We start from the raw sequence: 21,262 nt of genomic DNA on the forward strand, positions 1-21,262 counted from the left end.
TGTCTATTCCCATGTTCTAGATGCTGTTAGGAAGAAGTTAGATAACAAAGCAAAAAAAAATGCATCTTTCTTGGTTATAGTCATGAAACAAAAGGTTACAAGCTGTTCAACCCAAATACGAGAAAGGTGATTATTAATAGAGGTGTTATATTTGATGAGTAAGGAGTTTGGGATTGGTCTAAGAAGGTCACAGATTTTACGCCAAAGAATCCACCAATGTCGTTTTATTTCAATGGAGGTAATTCTTCTAATCAACCAGTAGAGCAGTCCAGACAGCATACTGGTGATCCTTCATCTTTCGGGATGCAGTCAAGTCCTGTGTAGTCATCCAATCGTCCATAACGAGAACGTCGCATGCTAGCTCTCTTGGAGGATTATATTATTGGTAATGATAATGAATTGTCTGATGTAGATATTGTAAACTTTGCTTTATTTGCAGATTGTTATCCAATTACCTTTGTGAAGGGTGTCAAAGATGATCATTGGAATCAAGCAATGGATGAGGAGATACATGTAATTGAGAAAAATAAGACATGGGAGCTTATTACACTTCCATATGGAAAGAAACCAATCAGTGTCAAGTGGATCTACAAGACCAAGTACAAGCCAATTGGAGAAATAGATTGTTACAAAGCAAGATTGGTGGTTAAAGGATACAAGCAAAAGGTAGGTATTGATTATTTTGAAGTTTTTGCTCCAGTTGCCAAATTTGATACTGTTCGCATGATTATATCTAGCTGCTAATAATTCTTGGAAGATTTATCAATGGATATGAAGTTTGCTTTCTTGAATGGAATTCTTGCAGAGGAAATATATATTGAGCAACCTCCAGGCTATGTAAAGAAAGGCCTAAAAAATAAAGTTATAGGTTAAAGAAGGTTTTATATGGTTTGAAACAAACTCCTCGAATTTGGTATACTCATATTGACTCTTACTTTATTGAGAATGGTTTTCATAGATGTCCATATGAGCATACTTTGTACATCAAGTACAATCCTGGTGGTGATATTCTTATTGTATGCTTATATGTGGATGATCTAATTTTTACTGTCAATAATCCCAGAGTGATTTCTGAATTCAGGGAGGCTGTGATTAGTCATTTTGAGATGACTGGCCTGTGATTAATGTCATATTTTCTTGGCATTAAGATTTTTCAAATAGATCATGGCATATTTATTACACAGAAAAAATATGCATGTGACATATTAAAGAGATTTAACATGGATACTGCCAAGTCTATGCTGACTTCAGCTGAAGAGAAGTTGAAATTGGTGAAAGATAGATGTGGTGAATTTGTTGATGCCACTAATTTTAGGAGATTGGTTGGAAGCCTAAGGTACTTAATGTCGACAAGGCCTAACATTAATTTTGGTGTTGGGTTAATTGGCAGGTTTATGGAGTCTCCACGCCAATCACATTGGCAGGCAGCCAAAAGAATTTTAAGATACATTAGAGGTTCACAATCTGATGGTATCTTTTATCCATATGCTAACAATTATGGTCTTATTGGCTTTACAGATAGTGATTGGTTTGGTGACATGATTCAAAGAAGAAGTACATTAGGCTATGCCTTTTATTTAGGCAGTGGTGTACTTTCATGGTTTTCTAAGAAACAACAAGTGGTTGTATTATCTTCACTAGAAGCGACGTATATGGTAGCTGCACATCGTGCTACTCAAGCATTATGCTTGAGAAGAATACTTGATTTTCTACGGCATGAACAAGTCGGCCCACCTACCAAAATCTATTGCAATAACAAGTCTGCTATTGAACTGTCAAAGAATCTAGTATTTCATGGAAGATGCAAGCATATTGATATTTCATTTCATTCGTGAACTAGTTTAAAATTAGGAAATTGCCATTGACTATTGAAAGAGTGAAGAGCAAGTGGCGGACATTTTCACGAGACCATTGAAGGTGGAACTGTTTCTCAAGTTGAAGAAAAGGTTTGGTATGATGCGATTGGAAGACATTGGTTTAAGGGAGGCAATGTAGGATTATTAAACTAAATCTTTTTAGAATTTAGTTTATTATTTAGTTGTGATTTCCTATTACTAGTATATTTTGATAGTTTAAATCTCAATAGGATTTTGGTACTTGGTAGTCTATATAAAGACTGTGAGAACCCTCAAATTTTCACATTTTCTCAGCCTTTTTGTTTATTCTCACTTCCATTGTTTTATTTATATGGAACTTTGCTATCCATGTTTCTAAGGAAGTTTTCATTATAAATGTGAGTATGTGGTTGTGTGTATTACGTGTATTTGTGTGAAATTATGTATATATATCTTTGTTGGACGTACGGACGAACGCGGCGTGTGAGTTTGGAAGAGAAAATTTTTGCTGAAAATGCTTGGTACCAAATCTGGCCGCAAATCCAGCCAGTTCTTGGTCAGATTGTTGGCCGGATTGCTTGAGGGATTTGAAAAAAAATTGTGTTGCGCCACTGCCCTATATCCGGCCGGAAATCCAGCCAGATTCCGCCCAGATTGTGACATGTCACTGTCGGTCACCAGCTTTGACCAGCTGTTTCCTTCATTCTTATCCTACTTTTGGCCAAAATATCTTCATTTTGCTCCTTGCTGGACCGGCTAGCTTGAGAGAAAACCCAAGAAAGCTCTTCATTTTCTATCTTCAATTTTTGTTCAAATTTTGAGTTTTAACCGGTGGAATTATAAACTGCTCCGTACAAGTGTTAGCTAAGAAGGATTGAAGGTCTTGGTGGAGTTGTTTTTGGAAGGGAAGCTTTAAGTTACTACCTTTCTTGAGCTCTTAAGGTGAGTGTTAAGAAATTCCCTTTTTGTTCTAATAATGGTTAATTAGTGGCTTGGAAAGCTTAATGATGCTATTTTGAGGATGATTTCATGATTTTAAGTAGAGTTGAACCAATTTCTGATTTATTGGGAAATTTTCTGATTTTATATGATAATCATGGGTTGGCCTTGGATTGATGGATTGAGATGGTGTTACATGGAGCTTTTGTGCGTTAATTGCGATTGCTTGAGGAAAATTTCTAGTTTGTGCGGAAATTCCGGTTTTAGGGTTTAATTTGGGGCTTCTTATGATTGGTTCTTAAGCTCCTAATTGGCTTTGATTGAAGCGTATTGTGGTCCTAATTGGATGTATTTTATTGCCTATGAACCGTATGTGTGATCGTGGTTAATTGTTATGAGAATTGATTGTTGATTGTAGGGTGAAAGTGAAGAATTTAGGGGGAAATGCTGCCCGTTTATTTTCTTGTAATTTGAGTGAGTTAAAGTGGATTTGGAAATATGATTTTTGTGTCAAGTTGGACGTACTTCGTTGAGAACTACTTCGGTTCTCTCGAAGGGTGTTCGAGGAGTACATTTCTATTTGAACTTATATATTTCCGCTTGGTGAATATCACGACCGTTTTACCATTTTAAAACATAATCCCTCTTCAGTTTGACACTTCAAATGTTTACTTATTTCTTGCCAAAATAAAGAGGAGTGGTTTAGGGTTTCCTCGGCCATGGGAATCCATTGTGTTTACAAGTGAGGGTTAAATGTGAAATTAAGGTATTTTGTACTCTTTTCACATGATTTTCATCACGACATTTGTGATATAATATCTACTTGAGTATATGTTGATTTTGAGCCACATAAACGATTCGGAAACATATTTCTTTCGCTACTCTAGTCGGATTCTGATTTGTCTTTGGTCCAAGGGTTTTCCGTTGGAATTTTCTACAACCCTTTTGAGTTTAGTTTTGTTTTTGATTGTGAAACCTTCAGTTATTTCCGTCCTCAGATCTAAATGCCTCTTTTCACTTGTAAAGTCCTCTTTCTACATTTTACTCATCGTTGGTCGTTTTTTCTTCGATTTCACCTAATTGTTTTGCTAGATGAACTGTAATATTCTCTCTTGCTTAATCTTAGGTTTCATCGGTGACTGAGGGTATTGTCCGGAGGGATTTTTTTAGACGTTATTTTGCATAAATAGGTGAGTGTTCCTTGTTTGTTATATTTTCATTGACTATGTGGCTTGTTCTTGATTATATGACTTGTTATGAATGAATGATAACATGTTAAATGTTTTCAATGATTGCTTAATAATGAGTTTTCTAGGTGAGTGTGTACTTTATCGCACTCGACCTAAATGAATGTGAAATTTTCAATGATTGAATGATTATATGTGCATGAATGTAAGCCTCTTGGCTGAACTGGGCCCTACCCTTCGTTACTGATCAACTCGAGCCAGAAGCAGACTCGGTCGGGCGATTTAGTGACCCTGGGTGAACGTTTGGTATACTCGAGTATTACCTTGTAGTCTGGTGGAGCCTGGCCAACATCCAGGAGGGGGTGAAATGAAATGAATGAACGAATGTCAATGTAAATGAAGGGTTTTACTTATCAAAATGCATTTTCAAACGATTGGAGGAATAAGGAAATGAAAGGAGAATGAATGAATGAATGAATGGCTCCATGTGAGCCCGTATCCTTTTAATGAATGTTATTATTGCTTTCTATTGTCATGTTTCTTGAATTACTTGCTATCTATGGTTAATGTATTGAACTCATTGTTTGTTTATGTACTTGGAACCTCACTGAGCTTTTACCTCATTCCGTTAGTTTTGTTTTCCTTAACAGGGGATGCGAGCAAGGACGAGAGCTCTGTATAGACTAGCTTAGTCTAGTTCTTTGGATTCTTTTGTAATGGTTCTCGCCCTAGCACTTGGCAAGGGTTGGATGTATGAGGAATTGGGAACCTTTGTATATTTGAATTTTGTAATTCCTTTGGAGATAGGAATGTATATAAGTTTATGTTTTAGGTTTGGGATCGTTATTCGCTTGTTTTGTAAATTTTATCTTCTATTCCTTGAGGTGAATGACTGAGTCCCGGCGAGAGTTGGGTAGGCGGTCCGCCGAACCCTTTGGTTCGCCTTAGAGTAAGGTGGGGCTGTCACAAAGACCATATGTCTTGGTCTATCGGTGTAAGAGAGAGAAAAGATTCAAAGAGATAATTAAAGGCTCAAATTCTCTTTCTTCTATTTTTTCTTTTGGTCTTAGGATTTATTTTGTCTTGTTGTTGTTTCATTAAATCGTAAAGACTTCTGGCTTATATTGATTATTTTTTGTGGGTCTACACAAACAGCTAGTAGAACCTATAATTTTTTAGTTTTGACTGAAATTCTAACCCTTACAACGGATAGGAGGACTTATAAATTGATTTTCTCAAAATATATCCTTTGATATCTTGATTTCCAATAGTAGCTTATTAGTATTTAAATTGTAAATCCTAAATGAAAGCATAATTTCAGCATTTAAAATCATTGTAGGATATAGGGTAAACTCAAACTTACCACACCTTAGGTGGCTCTTGACCTGGCCTATCTAGTTTTCGAATACTAGTTTGTTGTCTGCCCCTAGGCTTAAAAAGGCTACGTTTTTATTTTCTACCCTTTAAGTTTACACTAATTGTCAAACTTAAATTCAGAATTTTTGCTTTCTGAAGTCTTAAAACCATTCCACTTTGATCTAGTTGTGAACATCATGCCAAGTGATTTCAGTGGTACAATATTCTGCCTATTTCATTAGCTTTGTGAACTTCATGACCAATTAGACCAAATCAGGATAAATTAAGATTTAGCATGCAAAGTACATAATATTAAATTTTGCGTTACAAAGTGGAAGGCATAGATTTAAGGATTGGAAACAGACTTTTAGTTACAAATTGATGGTGGAGTAACCAAGTGATTTTAGAGACTTTATTTTGTGCTACGATTATTTTGTAGTTCTCTTCCATATAAAATTGTCAACTCTTTACCTGTTTTTATTAACATATTTTGAGGAAATTTGGTGGTATTTAGTAATCATGCAAATTGAAATTTGGACAGATCTCCAACCTCTTTCATTGAACTATCACGTCTAACATTTTTATCTTAGTCTAATTCATATTTATTTTCTGTAAGAATTTAGCTGGTACTGTATTGTAACTATGTAGTTTGACAAAAAAAGATTAAAAAATGTCAAGTAATAAAATTCAGAGAAGGAAAAAGCAACAGTTGGGAAATCATTGACCAATGACTTGAGGCAGAAAGTTGCGACCAATGACTTTTACACTGAATCATTGACCTAAAATGTTCAAAGTAAGTTACAGTCCGTTACCTTGATTAAACAAAATCTTGATATGATACAGCAAGATATAAGTCAGCCTCTTCCATTCAACTACACGTCTGACATTTTTATCAAAGTCTAAATTGATCTTTCTTTCTGGTACAACCTTGTTTCTGCAAAAATAAACAAGAGCATGCAAAAATGTCAAGTAAATAAATTTCAAGAAATCTTTAGTAGAATTAGTTATCTATAGTGCGAAGTTGAATCCAAAGTAAGTGAAGGCTAAATGATACATGGTCTTCAAGACCTAACTCGGCCAATAGGAACATTAATCAAGTAAAGGCTTCTAATTTGACTCCCCAACTCTCACATTTTCCATCCCCTTTTTAGTTTTTAAGGTTTACAACCATCCTTGAACTAAAAAAGTTATATAAAGTTGAAAGTAGTCATGAATAATTATATAATTGACAGTTTTACAGTATAATCTACTTTGAAATATAAACAGTGAGAAAAGTAATTCATGAAAGAAGTAGAATCCAAGCACCAAGAGTTCTCCAATTATGTTAAATTTATGTGATCCTTGTGTTTGTGATCGTGAAAGATGTCCAATAGGCGTTTTCTCCCAATGTCTTTTGTTAAATTTCTATTTTCCATTTTTAAGTTTGGTGCTCTATGGTCATACAATAAGCACACGTACTGAAGGGGGTGAATCTGTTATTAACATTCTCAAGTACCACTCATAACCTGAATCACATACAATTTCGTGGAAAAATTTTAGTTTTTGTGATAAAAGAATCTTCAGGCTCACTACTTATTATGTGTCCTTGAAGGGGAGGGTTATGTTGAATGATAAGGTGAACAAGATTGTAAATAGAGAGTCATGGATTCAAGACTTCCCACTTTAAAAAAAATTAGGTGTCCTTAAAGCAACAAATAAAAGAACCCTGTCTGTTATTAGGTAATGTTAGATAGTCAGTCTGAAGTTGACTATGTTTTCGGTTGTAAATCAAGTAGCTCAGCTCCTAGATTGTTCGACATTTGATTTACCAAAAATTTAGAAAGCGTGATCATATAATATTATTTGACTATATCTTCCAAAAAAAATCAAGTATGTAAAATAGAAAACATTAATGTACTCGTGTATTTTATAAAATTCTTATTATATCTAAAGTTATTAAGTGATCTAAATTTTACGCAAATGGATTCCGCTTGAATTCACAAGTATATAATTGCTTGCTTATGGTTCTTTTGAATTTAAAAGAGAAAATTGCATCAGTCATTTCTCACATATTATTGATGTGAAATTTTGGTCACTTAGAATCAAAGCAAGCGATTTTGGTCCCTAACAAATAAAAAGGCTCACTTTTGGTTTTTGGTTAACTTTCCGGTGGAATTTTTACCAGATGTTTGGTCCCTTATTTGCCAATTATTGGGTTCAAATTTCTCATGAGTCTTGATCTTTAGGATCCTATAAATCATTAGATGTAATTTGGCTGTAACTTTATTTGAATCTTATGGAGAAAATAGAGTTGGAAATTTGGAGTTTGGGATTTCTCATTTGGTCCTTTGATTTGTGTTTATATGGTGATTTCAGTTTGATTTGGAGTTTGGGACATATTTGAAATGATTTAAAAACTTGATTGACGCCAAAATCAAGTTGTAAAAGTTGTCAAAATAACTTTCTAACGAGTTAGGTCAAAACACCTACAAAACCTAGCAGGAAAGATGACGGGATTTGATAGAATCCGGCTAAAATTTAACTAAAAAGTTGACCAAGGACTATATTTGTTAAAGGCTAAAATAACTCATTTCGATTTTCAAGGGCTAAAATTTCATTTTAGTAATGTGTGAAGAACAATTAGTGGAATTTTTCCAATTTAAAATGATACAAAAGTCTAGCATGAATCTTCTTCAAAAGTCAGAAGTCGTCTCTGGGTTTGTTGACTCCCTCTGTGGTCCTCACACGTAAACTCCTGATATTTACTAGGATGCATGCAAACAATAAACTTGAGCATCTGCATTTCTTAAGTGTCAAAACCTTTATGCACATTCTATAATTTTTAATGTCTTTTCTTTTTGTAACAATCGTTTTTTGAATAAAATGGGATTCGGGGTCCTAATTAGTAAGTATACAATACATGTTTGTATGTATAAGTTTGAAAAAAAATTTTCAATTCTTATATTTAAAAAATGTTATATAAAATACTCGTACATTCTATATAACCTTATAAAACACTTAATAAATTTTTGACGTATTATACTCCATAATTATGTTTCAATTTTTTTCTTGGAAAAACTGTTATATATCTACAACATGATGACATATCGTTCCAATTATATATAAAAATGTAGCATCCATGGATATTATAATTTCTATGGATTTATACATCTCGGCACAATAAAGTGATAAATTCTAATAAATTTAATATCTGATGCACAAGAATAAGAGTTAAAAGTGATATCAATGAATCATAACTTTTGAAAATTGAAGTAATTTTATCCATTTTTTTAGTTCTGTAAATTTTAAATGTATTCGTACTATCCACAAGTATGAATTTATATGCATAATTTTACCAAAGTCATACAGGTGTACCGAAGTTTTAATCATTTTTTAATTTGTATAATACAAAACATATTATATTTCATATTATATTCGTCTTATATTCTACTAACTGTGGTTAGAGTAAGTTGACTGTCATACGTGGCTAGAATATTGCACATTGTCCCCATCTTTAGGGTGCAATAGCATTTACTCCCACTATCCAACATTTATAATCATTTTGGGAATCAAATTTTTTATGAATATGTGTAATCAAATTCCTAGAAAAAAATGAATTTGGATGAATTTATCACTTTGACCCTTTGATCTGGAATATTAACTCATTAAGAGTGTATCGAAAATTGTAAAATTTACTTTTTTAAATAGCAAAATGGAAAATCATTTTCATTCAAAATTTTTGGTTGAGTTTGAAAGAATGAATCTTTTTTTTGGAATAATGGAAAAAATAGAATAATGACACCAACAATGGGATGTAATTTGAATGATCACATATCCACGACCTCATTGAATCGGATGTTTCATTCATTTTTGAACTTCTTTGTGATCCAAATCGTGTGAGAGCACTAGAGTGTTGATGGACCTCACAAGTTTCATTTTAAACAAGTTTGTGTGAAATATAGAATAGATAGGTTATAGGTTGTGGTACAAATAAGTTGTAAGATGGTGTAAAAACGATTAATATTGGATAGAGATTATTTGTTAAATTTTATTTGCTTGCATCATAGACATTTTTTTTAATTATTTTTTCATTTCACATAAATCATATCAAAAAATTATTACAGTATTTTTTTTCAAAAAATTATCTCAAATAATGTATTATTTAAACACACACTATAATTATTTTAACTTCAAAGGAAGTAAAATGGAACTTGTGAGCCTCGGATTTAGAGTTCCCCCATTCTGCGTTCGTCTCCCAAACTCACGATCTGAATTCAAAGACATGTATGCACGACAATTTTATATTCTCGAAAGGGATCCGTCAGGGGTAGGAATAGTACGAGAATTCCTACCGTATGAAGGACTGCGTGGGAGCACAACAAATTGATTTACAAATATTGATTAAGTGACCCACTGGTTTAGAGCAAATTATTCCGATAACCACTAAACTTTTGAAATTATGGAGTTTTGACTATTAAACTATTAAAAGTCTGGTTTTGGTCACTAAACTATCTAAAATTTAGATTTCGAATTATTTCGTCAGATTTAATCGTTAACTATGATTCTTTCTTTTGTCTCGTGAATTGTGCAGACACTCAGATCTGCTATAGTTAACGATTAAATCTAACAGAATGGTCAAAAATCTAAACTTTAGATAGTTCGGTGGTTAAAATGAAACTTTTAATAATTCAATGACCAAAACTCAACTATTCTACAAATTTAATGGCTATCCAGATAATTTGCTCACTGGTTTAACTACTAACATACCAGTTGAACTATTGATCCATCACCCGGTGCCTTTGCTGGGTCAGGTTTAATAAATTTGCTTCAACTCTTCATATCATCTGTTATTCCTTCCACATCCCTTATTTTATTGCACTATCATTCCCTTATGAAAATTGCTTGATGGCTTCCAAGAAAGTGCATATAATACTTATTTTTAGAGGGTAATATATAGAAAAGTCTCATGTGGTTAAGCGAACTGATAGAAAAACCCTTTATAGTTTTAAAACATACATTTTATTACCTCGTAGTTTGAACTAATTGGAAAAAGTGACGAAAATCGTCTAAATTAACAAGTTTGAGATACACATATCTCTTTTGCGAGTATTTGTACTGAAAACAAATAAATTTTCAACTGATATACCTATTATACTCTTCAGGGATAAAGTGCAAAAAAGACCTTTGTGGTTAAGCGGACCTACAAAAAATCCCCTATAGTATTAAAACATACACTTTATTACTTTGTGGTTTGAACTAATTTAAAAAGCAGCGGCTACTCCTTTATTCGTCTCCCCGAAAATATTTAAACTTTTTATTCTTCTCAACTTTTCCCCTCAATGTTCTGTATTGTCCATTCAAAAATTTTTAATGTGCCATTTTTATTGACATTGACTTCCCTTAATAAATTAAGAATTCTAAATTCTTGCGCTTCACAAAAGTGTTATATCTAATTAGGTTTAGTTATTGATATAAATCCAAAATTAGGTTTAGTTTTTGATGTTGTTAAACTACCACTATATTATAGCATAACTTAGATGCCAAAGTCTAAATAACATAATGGAAAAAGTATGTTTAAAATAAGCATTTTTTAATTGTAAATTTGCTATGATTATATTTGGTGTGATGTCAAAGACTGACCCTTATAACCCTAAGGTCCTGACTCCATCACGTAGGAAGAGAGAGGGGGAAGGGAGAAAATGAAGGAGAGGGAGCATGGTGGTGATGGAAGGGAGGATAACAGTAGAAAGTGAAGAGTGGTAGTCGCAATTGATGACCATAGGGGGTTTTTTCTGCAAGTTGGTTTGATCACAGAAGATTTTTTCGTAGGTTCATTTAATCAAGGCGGTTGTTAAAGGGATTTTTTGTTTATATATATATATTAGGGTAATTGTGTCATTTCATCTGCTTCCGTTACTTTTGGTGATTTCCGTTGCTAGTTCAAACCACAATGGCCCAGAATATATGATTTGAAACTATAAAGGATTTTTTTTATAGGTTAACTTAACTACAGGGGATTTTTTTTTTGTATTTTACCCTATTTTATATTACAAATTGCCCACTTGCAGTATTTCATTGTATTTGTTTGATTATCCCCCCAGCCATCAGTAACCATTTGTTTCATTGTTGCATTCCTCTTTTAATTTTTGGAATAATTTGATAAACCTTCTCTGATGTTTATAACAATTACAGCCGTATCTCCTAAGGTTTAAAAAATCACGTAAACCACGCATAGAATGTATGTTTTAGTAACAATTGGTAATGTAACCATAACAAGTTTAATAAATATTTTAGATTGCCCCTATATGATTTCTAACAAATTAAATGACAAAAGAACTTAAACATCACCATTACCGATTACGTAAAAAATTTAAGGTAATTCTTTATAAGAAAATTTGAACTATGTTTTGATGTAGTTTGTGAAGAGATTCCATTTAACAAATTAAATGACAAAAAAGTTAAACGCCACCATTACCCAGTAGATAAAAATTTCAAGATAGTTGTTCGTAACAAAATTTGAGCCATGTTTTGAAACAATCCTTAAATTTATTTTTCGTTATGTAATTAGTGAAGGGACTCCTTTTAACGAGTGCACCCCTATTGGTTATTTGGCTTTCTATAAAACTGAGCAAAAAGTTCACTAAGAGGAACTAAGAATAGAATATAATGTGCTGCATAACATGAGATTAGAACTTCTGAATAAAAAAGGCGTTAGTATTTTCATAACATTAAAAGAGGTAAGTAAATTTTTTAAATCTTAAAAGAGGTGGCGGCAATTGTTAAAAACTTATTATTTCTTAACTTTTTTTCATGCTTTGTATCCAATGACGCGAGCGGATCTTCTGTGTTCAATTTGGCCCGCATGTTCCCCTGCATTAATAATCAACTTTTCACTGCACTTCCTACGATACACGAATTCTTCTCCAAAGTCTTCCAAGTCATTCGTAAGAAAAACGAAGGAAAGTCGTCTCTTCTTCGAGTTGACTCCTTGAGTCTATACACGCCACGGAGTCAAGAGTATGAAAACAGACCCCAGCGGGCCAAGTTGAAAATTGAACTCTTTATTGTCTTTGAGGTGAGAAACAAAATAAACTTAAAATTTCTTAACAACCCACTTGAAACAAAATAAACTTACAAATCTTGCACTCTGTAGTCTTCTAGATTTACCTCCCCAGGTTAGAGACTAGGAGTCACCAATCAAGAGTCCCAAATTTTTGGATCATGCGTGACAATGACACGATAATTTAGAAGGAGAGGCATATATAAATAGACATTGACAGATAAGAACAACTCAGCATCGTTGGATAAATAGGATGGGTTCTTGATCCCATACAGAAAGGACAAAATTTTAGGTCAGATATTAATTTCGTGGCTTAAATTTCTTTAGTATGCATAGTCCCACAAAACCATTGTAAATTCATCGAGACAGAGTCAAGAAAGACATTCCATACCAGACCAAGTAACGTCACACGTTTTGGGTTTGAAGTCGTTGCATCATTCGCATTTTAGTCAAGTTTAAACCCTTTTGAATACTCTTAGCACCTTGTATTCATATGCCATTCTTTATACATGAACTTGTGTAGTCATAGAGAAAATGTTCATTTATATGATCAAACTAACGAGGTAAAAAAATGAGAAGAATGGATACTTTGATAGGTGTTCTTTCAATTGCCCTTTTGCTCTGTTTTCAAGTATGCTTTGCAAAAGAAGCTGCTGAGCATATAACCATTCCAGTGAATGTTGGAGTGGTTCTTGATGCGCATACAGAGATTGGTAAGATGGGGATGAAATGCATCTCGATGGCCTTGTCAGACCTGTATGCTTCTCATGGTTCCTCCTACAAAACAAGGCTTGTTCTGAACAGAAGGGACTCCAAAGGAACTGTAGTTGGTGCTGCTGCTGCAGGTTCAATTCTCTCTATCCCTTGATTTGTGTGTGTTTTATCTTGCTTTCCACTTGTGCTGATGCTACAGGTTCAGATTCAATTGTCTTCGTCTCTTGGACAGTTGGACTCTGTGTGTGTGTGTGTTTATTTTTAAGAGTTACTGGTGGAACTAACTTATCCTCTAAAACATTATAATTTTTTCTTTTTTATTCTACTCCTATTTTTATCCTATACTTAGAGGAAGGAATAGGCTCAAATGAGCCAAGAGAGAATTCAAAAAAAACTAAAACATTAACAGATTAAATGAGTATCTTTGCATCTGTCGATGAAATTTTAAGAAAATTCCAAAGATGAACGCAAGTTAAGGAATACGATCCCTTGACCTGCATTAAGAAGAGCCTTTGAATGATAAAAGTGGGATCTCCCTGGATTCTGAAGTTATTATTGTGCCCTTTCTCCGGAACTGGGCAAATCTACGTTCCAAGTACGAAGAAGACTGAGGTCCCCAGCAATCGGGGGAAACTGGGAAAGAAGATGGGTACGCGGGCCCTTTCTACCAGATTACTTTACTAGCTTCAATTACGGGAATTGTGTTTTATCAGAAGGGGTCTAGAACTATAATGATCTGATACCTTCTTCCCGTGGTTTGGGAGGTAAGCTACAACTCGTCCTAGGTTGTATTTTTTCTGTGATCAACTACTCTAAAAATAAAATAGTTGATTTTCTGAAACATTATAAACAGTGCGGGTGAATGAATTAAGCAGTGAGTATACTGTATACGTTTGGAGAAATACTTGTATAGACCACAGCCTACAAGATCATAGCAAAACATGTGTCCGTACAATAATCACATCACCATTTTGATAGGGATGATGTCATCTAATCTCACTTTTTTTTTTTTTTTTGTCAAATGTCAACTTTTATATACTTCCTCTGTCCCATTCATTTGGTTATATTTGGAGAATTCAATTTTTTAAGAATAGTTATATTTGTGCTTCTCTTTTTAATTTTACCCCTCAAATTCAAATTTAAAATTTGAATGTATGATTAAAAATAAGAACTATATTAAAAAAAGAGTATAAAAATTATTTTAACTTTTCTAACATAACAATTACTTTGAAACACCTCAGAATGAAAAATATAACCAAATGAACGGTACATGGGGAGTATATCATCTAATCCCACTTGGCAGACACAATTGCTGATATTTGCGTGGTTGAATGGTTCAAGGTGGGCCATGAACCGTTTACCGAACAAATTTTTTAGAGCATTTGATTCACTTAGTATGATAGGCTTTAATAATTAAGTTGTCCAATTGACGGCAGTTTGAGTAGCCTTAGCAGACTAAGTGCAGGAAAGGTTTAGATTTTTGTACGATTTTATAATTGTTGTACTTTCCCTGTTTCAGTGTTAATGTTACGTTTCATTCTATAAATGTCTTAAAATAACAGTTATCATTTCAAATTTAACACATACTTTTCAATCTTATCATTTGAAAAGTAATTTTTTAAAATTTCAATATACATTTAACAAGGAAATATTTTGAATTCAAAAAATACATATGTAAATTTACAAATACTATCTCATCTAAACATCATGATCACTATGTCTTCGTAGAAAGTTAGATTCTCAAAAAATGACTCTAATATTAGGAAAGAAGGAGTTTTTTATATATGATTGGGTTTACACTAATCTAACTTGTTATATACTTCCTCTATTCCATGGATCCTCTATTCCATGGAAAGTTTTATTTTTTTTTATTTTGAAATGTTGTAAAATGTTTATCATCTTACCAAAATCAAAGTTACTTTTGATTTCTTTTTCTAATATTATCCACACCTTTATCTATGACTTATACTAAATTCAAATTTTAAAATTTGACTTTTCAAGGGCAACTTTGGAAACAATTTTAATAATATCACTATCAAGTCACTATTTTTAAAATGTTGGAATCTCGAAATGTGACAAACATTTTGAAATGGAGGGAGTATACATAATTATTGGGGTTAATCTAGTGATTAGGGAAGGATTTGTAAGGTTCTCTTTGTTATTAGGTTCAGAATTTAAATTTTGGACTTGACAGTTAAAGGTGAGAAAGATGTAGGTAGGAAGGAAGGGTTTAAATTTTTTTTTATATACTTAAATTTTATTTGTATATACTAATTCAATATATAAATACAATCATGTCTCAAAGTGTACACCTAATTTTGCCAAGTTGTATACAATCCTAACAACCTCAATTGCTCCTGCTCCAATCCCGACGCAGTGTACTAAGGATTGTCGAAATTTTCTCTCTTTTAGCGCTTTTTTTACGTGCTCAATTTTTGTAGGTTGGAAAGCTGACATATTTATTATATTGGCTGCATTTAAGACATTAATAATATTGTGATAATTTACATATACCTGTTAATTAAACGAGTACATATACCTGTACAGGCTGGCATATGTTACTAAAGATATATACGATCATTTTCTTTTTGTGATAAGTTATAAGTCCATATCCTATTTAAAAGGATAGTTAATTTATCAATTTACTACCATGCCCATATTTAATATACATCTTTACTGGGGGAGAAGGCGGGATGGATTGGGTGCTTCAGTGGAGAGAGTGTAAGTAAGAGTTCTCGAATTCGAACCCTCCTATTTACACTATATATATATATATATATATATATATATACATCTTTATCTATAAATACACTATTCTATAGGTGAACCATTCTAAGAATAATAAATGCAACACTAAAATTAGTATTAATGTCAGAGCATATGAGGAAGATGCTAAACGAAAATGATCGCAGTAACTACACTCACATTTTTTTAATCTGTGTGAAAGTGAAAGTAAATCTATCTTTATAGGTGGAGTGGAGTATATTAAGGAATAACACGACACGTAATCCTTGACACATGCACTTAAAATTTATATGCATGCAGCACTTGATCTACTGAAAAATGTGGAGGTGCAAGCTATTTTGGGGCCGATGACATCTATGCAAGCAAACTTTGTTATCAATCTTGGAGATGTTGCTCAAGTACCTATAATCTCATTTTCTGCAACAAGCCCTTCACTTTCCTACACTCGAAGTGAGTTTTTCTTTCGGGCAACTCTGAATGACTTGTCTCAAGTACAAGCCATAAGTGCTTTTATTCATGCCTTTGGATGGAAAGCAGCAGTGCCTATTTATGTTCACAATGAATTTGGAGAAGGAATCATCCCTTTTCTTAATGATGCATTGGAAAAAATCAACACCAATCTTCCCTACCGAAGTGTTATCCATCCATTAGCTAGCGACGATGAAATCCTTAAAGAGCTTTACAAGCTAATGACTATGCAAACTCGAGTTTTCATCGTTCACATGCCATTCTCACTCGGCTCAAGGCTTTTCATGAAAGCAAAAGAAATCGGAATGATGAGTAAGGGATATGTTTGGATCACTACGGATGGAATGACTAATTTCTTGAGGTTGGAGAATTCAGCAATTGCAAGATCAATGCAAGGTGTAATTGGAATAAAACCTCATGTTCGAGTAACTAAAAGGCTGCAAGCTTTTTCTTACAGATGGAGATACAACTCTCAAGAAGAGGCTTCCATTCAAGACTTAAATATCTACGGTTTGTGGGCATATGATGCAACTATTGCACTAGCAATGGCAGTAGAGAAGATTGGACCAAGACATTTCTCATTCCAGAAAATCAATGTCTCTAATGGTTCAATGGATCTTGATAGTTTACCGGTTTCAACAGTTGGGAAGGACCTCCAACATGCATTGGTGGACACTAGATTTACTGGCATTTCTGGAGATTTCCACTTTAAAAATAGGCAATTGGATACATCCATATTTGAGATAATCAATGTGGTTGGTAAAGAAAAGAAGGTGATAGGAATTTGGACAACAGAAAATGGGATTCCAAGAAACTTAACAAGTATGAGTGGTGATCCAATCCTTCCATCTTCAGCAGCCAGTCTTGATATTTTGTGGCCAGGTGATAGTAAAAGTATTCCAAAAGGATGGGTGATTCCAACCAATGAGAAGAAACTGAGAATAGGGGTGCCGGTAAAGGATGGTAGTAAATTTGTAAGGGTCATAAATGATCTGAAATCTAATACGTCAAAGGTCTCGGGATTTAGCATAGACATCTTTGATGCTGTTATGGCAACACTACCCTACTATGTTCCATATGACTACGTTCCATTTGAGAATGCGGATGGCAAAAGCGCTGGAAGCTATGATGATATGATTTACCAAGTTTACCTTGGGGTAAGTAAAACCCTTCGTTTTCTTATTAAATGGCCTGCATCCTCAACTTATAATCTTTTCTGTAATTTATTTTTCTAGCAGAAGAATGGTAGGATTAAGATGCGGGAAAGAGGGAAGAGGAATTTGAATATAAAAAGTCTAATTTCTGGAATTTCAAATTTAGTCACTAAATCAAGACCTTCTCAGCTTTTACCTTATAATGGATTGACATTATGACTAGCGACATTTATGAGTTGTAAAGAAAGTAATTAATTCACACTTAGTAACTTAAGGATAGTTGTAATACTAACTATCGCAAAAGCTGCCAAGCAATATGGAACAGCAGAAGTTAATCTATACATTGATGATCATATTAACAGGAGTAGCTATAATTTTCTTTTTTCAAACAATGATATATGTACTAATTTTACACTAATTAATCTATACTAAAGGAGGGCTCAACCAGGCAAGAAGGAGTGAACCACATCTCCAAACTAGAGGATAGACTCGATCCATATATTGACAAGGATTTATGTGGTGTTTACAGATTTATTACGTAATTCATACTTATGACAAGTCGAACCAAGACACTGACTCCATATGAGCTTATAGCTGTAAAGTTTGTCCTTATTGATATTCATATACATCAACAAGGATATATTGTTGTGTTTAAATTACCTAAGACATGAGGTAGGACAAGTTGATTTTAGGAATGACTCTAATGAAAGTGATTTATGGATTGCAAATGAAGAGGAGAGATTTGAATGTGTATTGAACTTGTTGATTGAACTTGAAATATGCCTATATTCTTTTTAAGCCATGAAAAAGAAAAAGAAAATAATGATAGTTATCACTATTCTAGACATATCAATAAAGGTCTTCTGAAATTCTAATTTGATGGAGGGACAATTTTTTTCTTTCTTTTTTTTTTTTTGAGCAGTTAGGACAAATATTACTCAAGTACCTTTTCTTTGATCTTAAGTTTAATACTTGGTCTTTGGTCTTCATGTTTACTCTACATACACATATTATTAATAGATATTCATAATAATATTGAAATGCCTTCATATATCCACTATATTCATAATAATATTGCTGCTTGGCTGTTACTGCTAATCGCATTTTGCAGCTCAAGCTCTGGAGTATTGACAATTTCTAATCTAAACTTCTAATTTCTGAAATTGCAGCTCAATTAGTGGTTGACTGGTAATTCTTGAAGTAGCAGCAAACTAAAACCAATGTGCAAATATGGGTGAGGCTGCATTTAATGTACAACCCTCACCAATTGTTATATTGAACTAATATGCTGCTCAATAACTCAATATATACTCAATAATCAGTTTTGAGCTGACATTTGGGTCAAAGTAGTAAAAAGAAGAACTTCATGTAATTAAAAATTTAGGATGCAGACTATCAAACTTCCAAAAATTAAATGGTTTAAAACGGCATTAATTAGCTTGTGATTGTATTTTGTTTTGACAATTTCTTGTGAATAGAATTTTGATGCAGTTGTTGGAGATATTACAATTATTGCAAATAGATCAAACTATGTGGACTTCACCCTGCCATATACCGAGTCTGGTGTAACAATGATTGTTCCTGTCAAAGACAAGAAGCAAAACACTGCTTGGGTTTTCTTGAAGCCATTGACCTGGGATCTATGGTTAACGAGCGTATGCTTCTTCATTTTCTTTGCCTTTGTGATCTGGATTCTTGAAAGAAAATCAAATGAAGAATTTGGACAAACTCCTCCTCAACAACTAGGCACAAGCCTATGGTTTTCGTTCTCAACAATGGTTTTTTCGCAACGTACGTAATTTCTCTTTCTTCTCCGTGTTAACACAATTGTATCCTTCTTTGTTACTCTAGATTACAATTAATTTCAAAAAACAAAAAGATCAATCATAAAATAAATTTTGAAGTGAGATTTAACCAAGTGATCAATTGATTGTCCTTAGGTAATAGAAAATGTTAAACGAAAATTCAAGAGAAGAATTAATTAGTTAGAATAACACCTCTTGGTTAAGTATAGTTAATGGATTAGAATATATTATTATAGTAATTTTCCTACATCATTACTATAACTCTATTTTTACACAATCGCCATGGGTGCATACCATAGCAAATAATTGGCACGAAATATAACATCATGCTTTTTGCAAATGGTATTGATAGGGAAAATGCAGTTGTTGATTATGGTCCATTCAGTAAGTTACATATGTCTCTCTTTTTTTTAAATCTTCTTTTCTTGAATTATGATGAAACTAATGATTAATTTGATAGTAAAAACTTCATTCTCTTGTGTGCTTTTGCTAACATCTGTTACAGGAGAAAAAGTGGTGACTGGCTTAGCAAGGTTTGTGGTGATTATATGGTGCTTCGTGGTTCTAATTCTAACACAAAGCTACACAGCTAGTTTAACTTCAATGCTGACAGTGTCACAACTGGAGCCTACCTTAACAAGTATAGATCAGCTCATACAGGATGGGGTAAAAGTTGGCTATCCAAAAGGTTCTTTTGTATTGGCTCTCTTAAGACACTTGAATTTCAATGAGGCCAACCTCAAAATGTATCACAACATGGATGACTTGCACAATGCTTTCTTAGATGGACGTATTGCTGCAGCCTTTGATGAACTTCCCTATATGAAGCCCTTTGTTGCAAAATATTGCTCAAAATATACTATGGTTGCACCAACACTTAAGGCTGGTGGATTTGGATTTGTAAGTCCCTGGTTATCCCAACTTTACCACTCAATATAAATTGAATCGGCTTGTATACAATTGTCAAATCACAAACAGTTATTCTGTTAGCGGACTAGATTGAGCCACGTAGCTAATGCAGAACAGACACGACTTGACCTAGGCTTCTAACTTACAATTATAAGTGAGATCGAAATTGTTTAGGCTCGATTATAACCTAGACACATTGCAAAATGAATTTATACGAAAATTGACAACATTTTTTGATTTGCAGGTCTTCCCTAAAGGTTCCCCTCTCTTGCCGGATGTTTCTAGGGGTATTTTGATCATCACTGAAGAGCCAGAAATGTCAAAATTTGAGAAAGGATGGTTTGGGGAACAAATTATTTGCCCAGATCTGACAACTACCACATCATCAAATCGTGTTGATGTGAACAGTTTTTGGGGTCTATTCCTCATTGTTGGAGCTGCTTCAATGCTAGCCCTGGTTGTATTTTCTTCTATATCACTTTATGAGCATAGAAATTTGTTTATGGGCTCAGGAAAAAGTAAGCGCATTGATCCAATCCCTACCATCAGTCTATCCAATGGTTCAGAAGAAATAGAGGGCAGTTGTAAAGACAAGGAAGATTCCGTAATTAACCATAGTCAACAAAATAGCATGTCAAGAAGTGCCAGTGTCGAGGATAACGAAGAAATGTAGGATAAATAACTGATTTGAAAGCCAAATTGGGACATATCCTAGAAGTTGTACATTCAGTTCAAATAAATTTTGATACAATTACTTGGTTAAAGGTGTGCGATCTTTCTTCCCATCCGACAGACAGCTACGTTCGGCAACATCTTCCCAAAACTCATTCCAGGTTTTTTCTCATGATTAATGGAATATTTTGGAATATTAGAGGGGTAGCTAAAGCCCCTAATCTAAGAAGGTTGATTAAATTAGTACGTACTTACCATGTTCAGTTTGTCGTCATTTGTGAACCAAAGCTAGATGAGTCCAAAATTGAGTCCATTCGTCTACGATTATTATTTGATTATACCTTTGTTAATCTCTCGGGTGATATTTGGATATTCTATAGTAGTCCTTTTATATGTTCCATTGTGGGTAATTCGGAGCAGCATATTTCTATACATGTCC

General features: G+C 33.6%; 1 protein-coding gene across 1 annotated transcript; it reads left to right on the forward strand.

Annotated features, from left to right (window-relative positions):
• The first annotated feature begins 12,820 nt into the window (after window positions 1–12,820).
• LOC113779234 (glutamate receptor 2.7-like) lies at window positions 12,821–20,915 on the forward strand. The gene is made up of 5 exons (XM_027324764.1): window positions 12,821–13,201; window positions 16,116–17,440; window positions 18,916–19,228; window positions 19,748–20,142; window positions 20,396–20,915. The coding sequence occupies exons 1-5, from the start codon at window positions 12,928–12,930 to the stop codon at window positions 20,822–20,824; spliced, it is 2,736 nt and encodes a 911-aa protein (XP_027180565.1). The 5' UTR covers window positions 12,821–12,927; the 3' UTR covers window positions 20,825–20,915.
• The last annotated feature ends 347 nt before the right edge of the window (window positions 20,916–21,262 follow it).

The sequence above is a fragment of the Coffea eugenioides genome, chromosome 8, assembly GCF_003713205.1.
Source record: "Coffea eugenioides isolate CCC68of chromosome 8, Ceug_1.0, whole genome shotgun sequence".
Lineage (NCBI taxonomy): Eukaryota > Viridiplantae > Streptophyta > Magnoliopsida > Gentianales > Rubiaceae > Coffea > Coffea eugenioides.

Coding starts and splice junctions, on each gene's coding strand:
- LOC113779234 (XM_027324764.1), top strand. CDS start 12,928: ATGAGAAGAATGGATACTTTGATAGGTGTTCTTTCAATTGCCCTTTTG. Junction 19,229..19,747: donor AACAATGGTTTTTTCGCAAC/GTACGTAATTTC, acceptor CATCTGTTACAG/GAGAAAAAGTGGTGACTGGC. Junction 20,143..20,395: donor AGGCTGGTGGATTTGGATTT/GTAAGTCCCTGG, acceptor TTTGATTTGCAG/GTCTTCCCTAAAGGTTCCCC.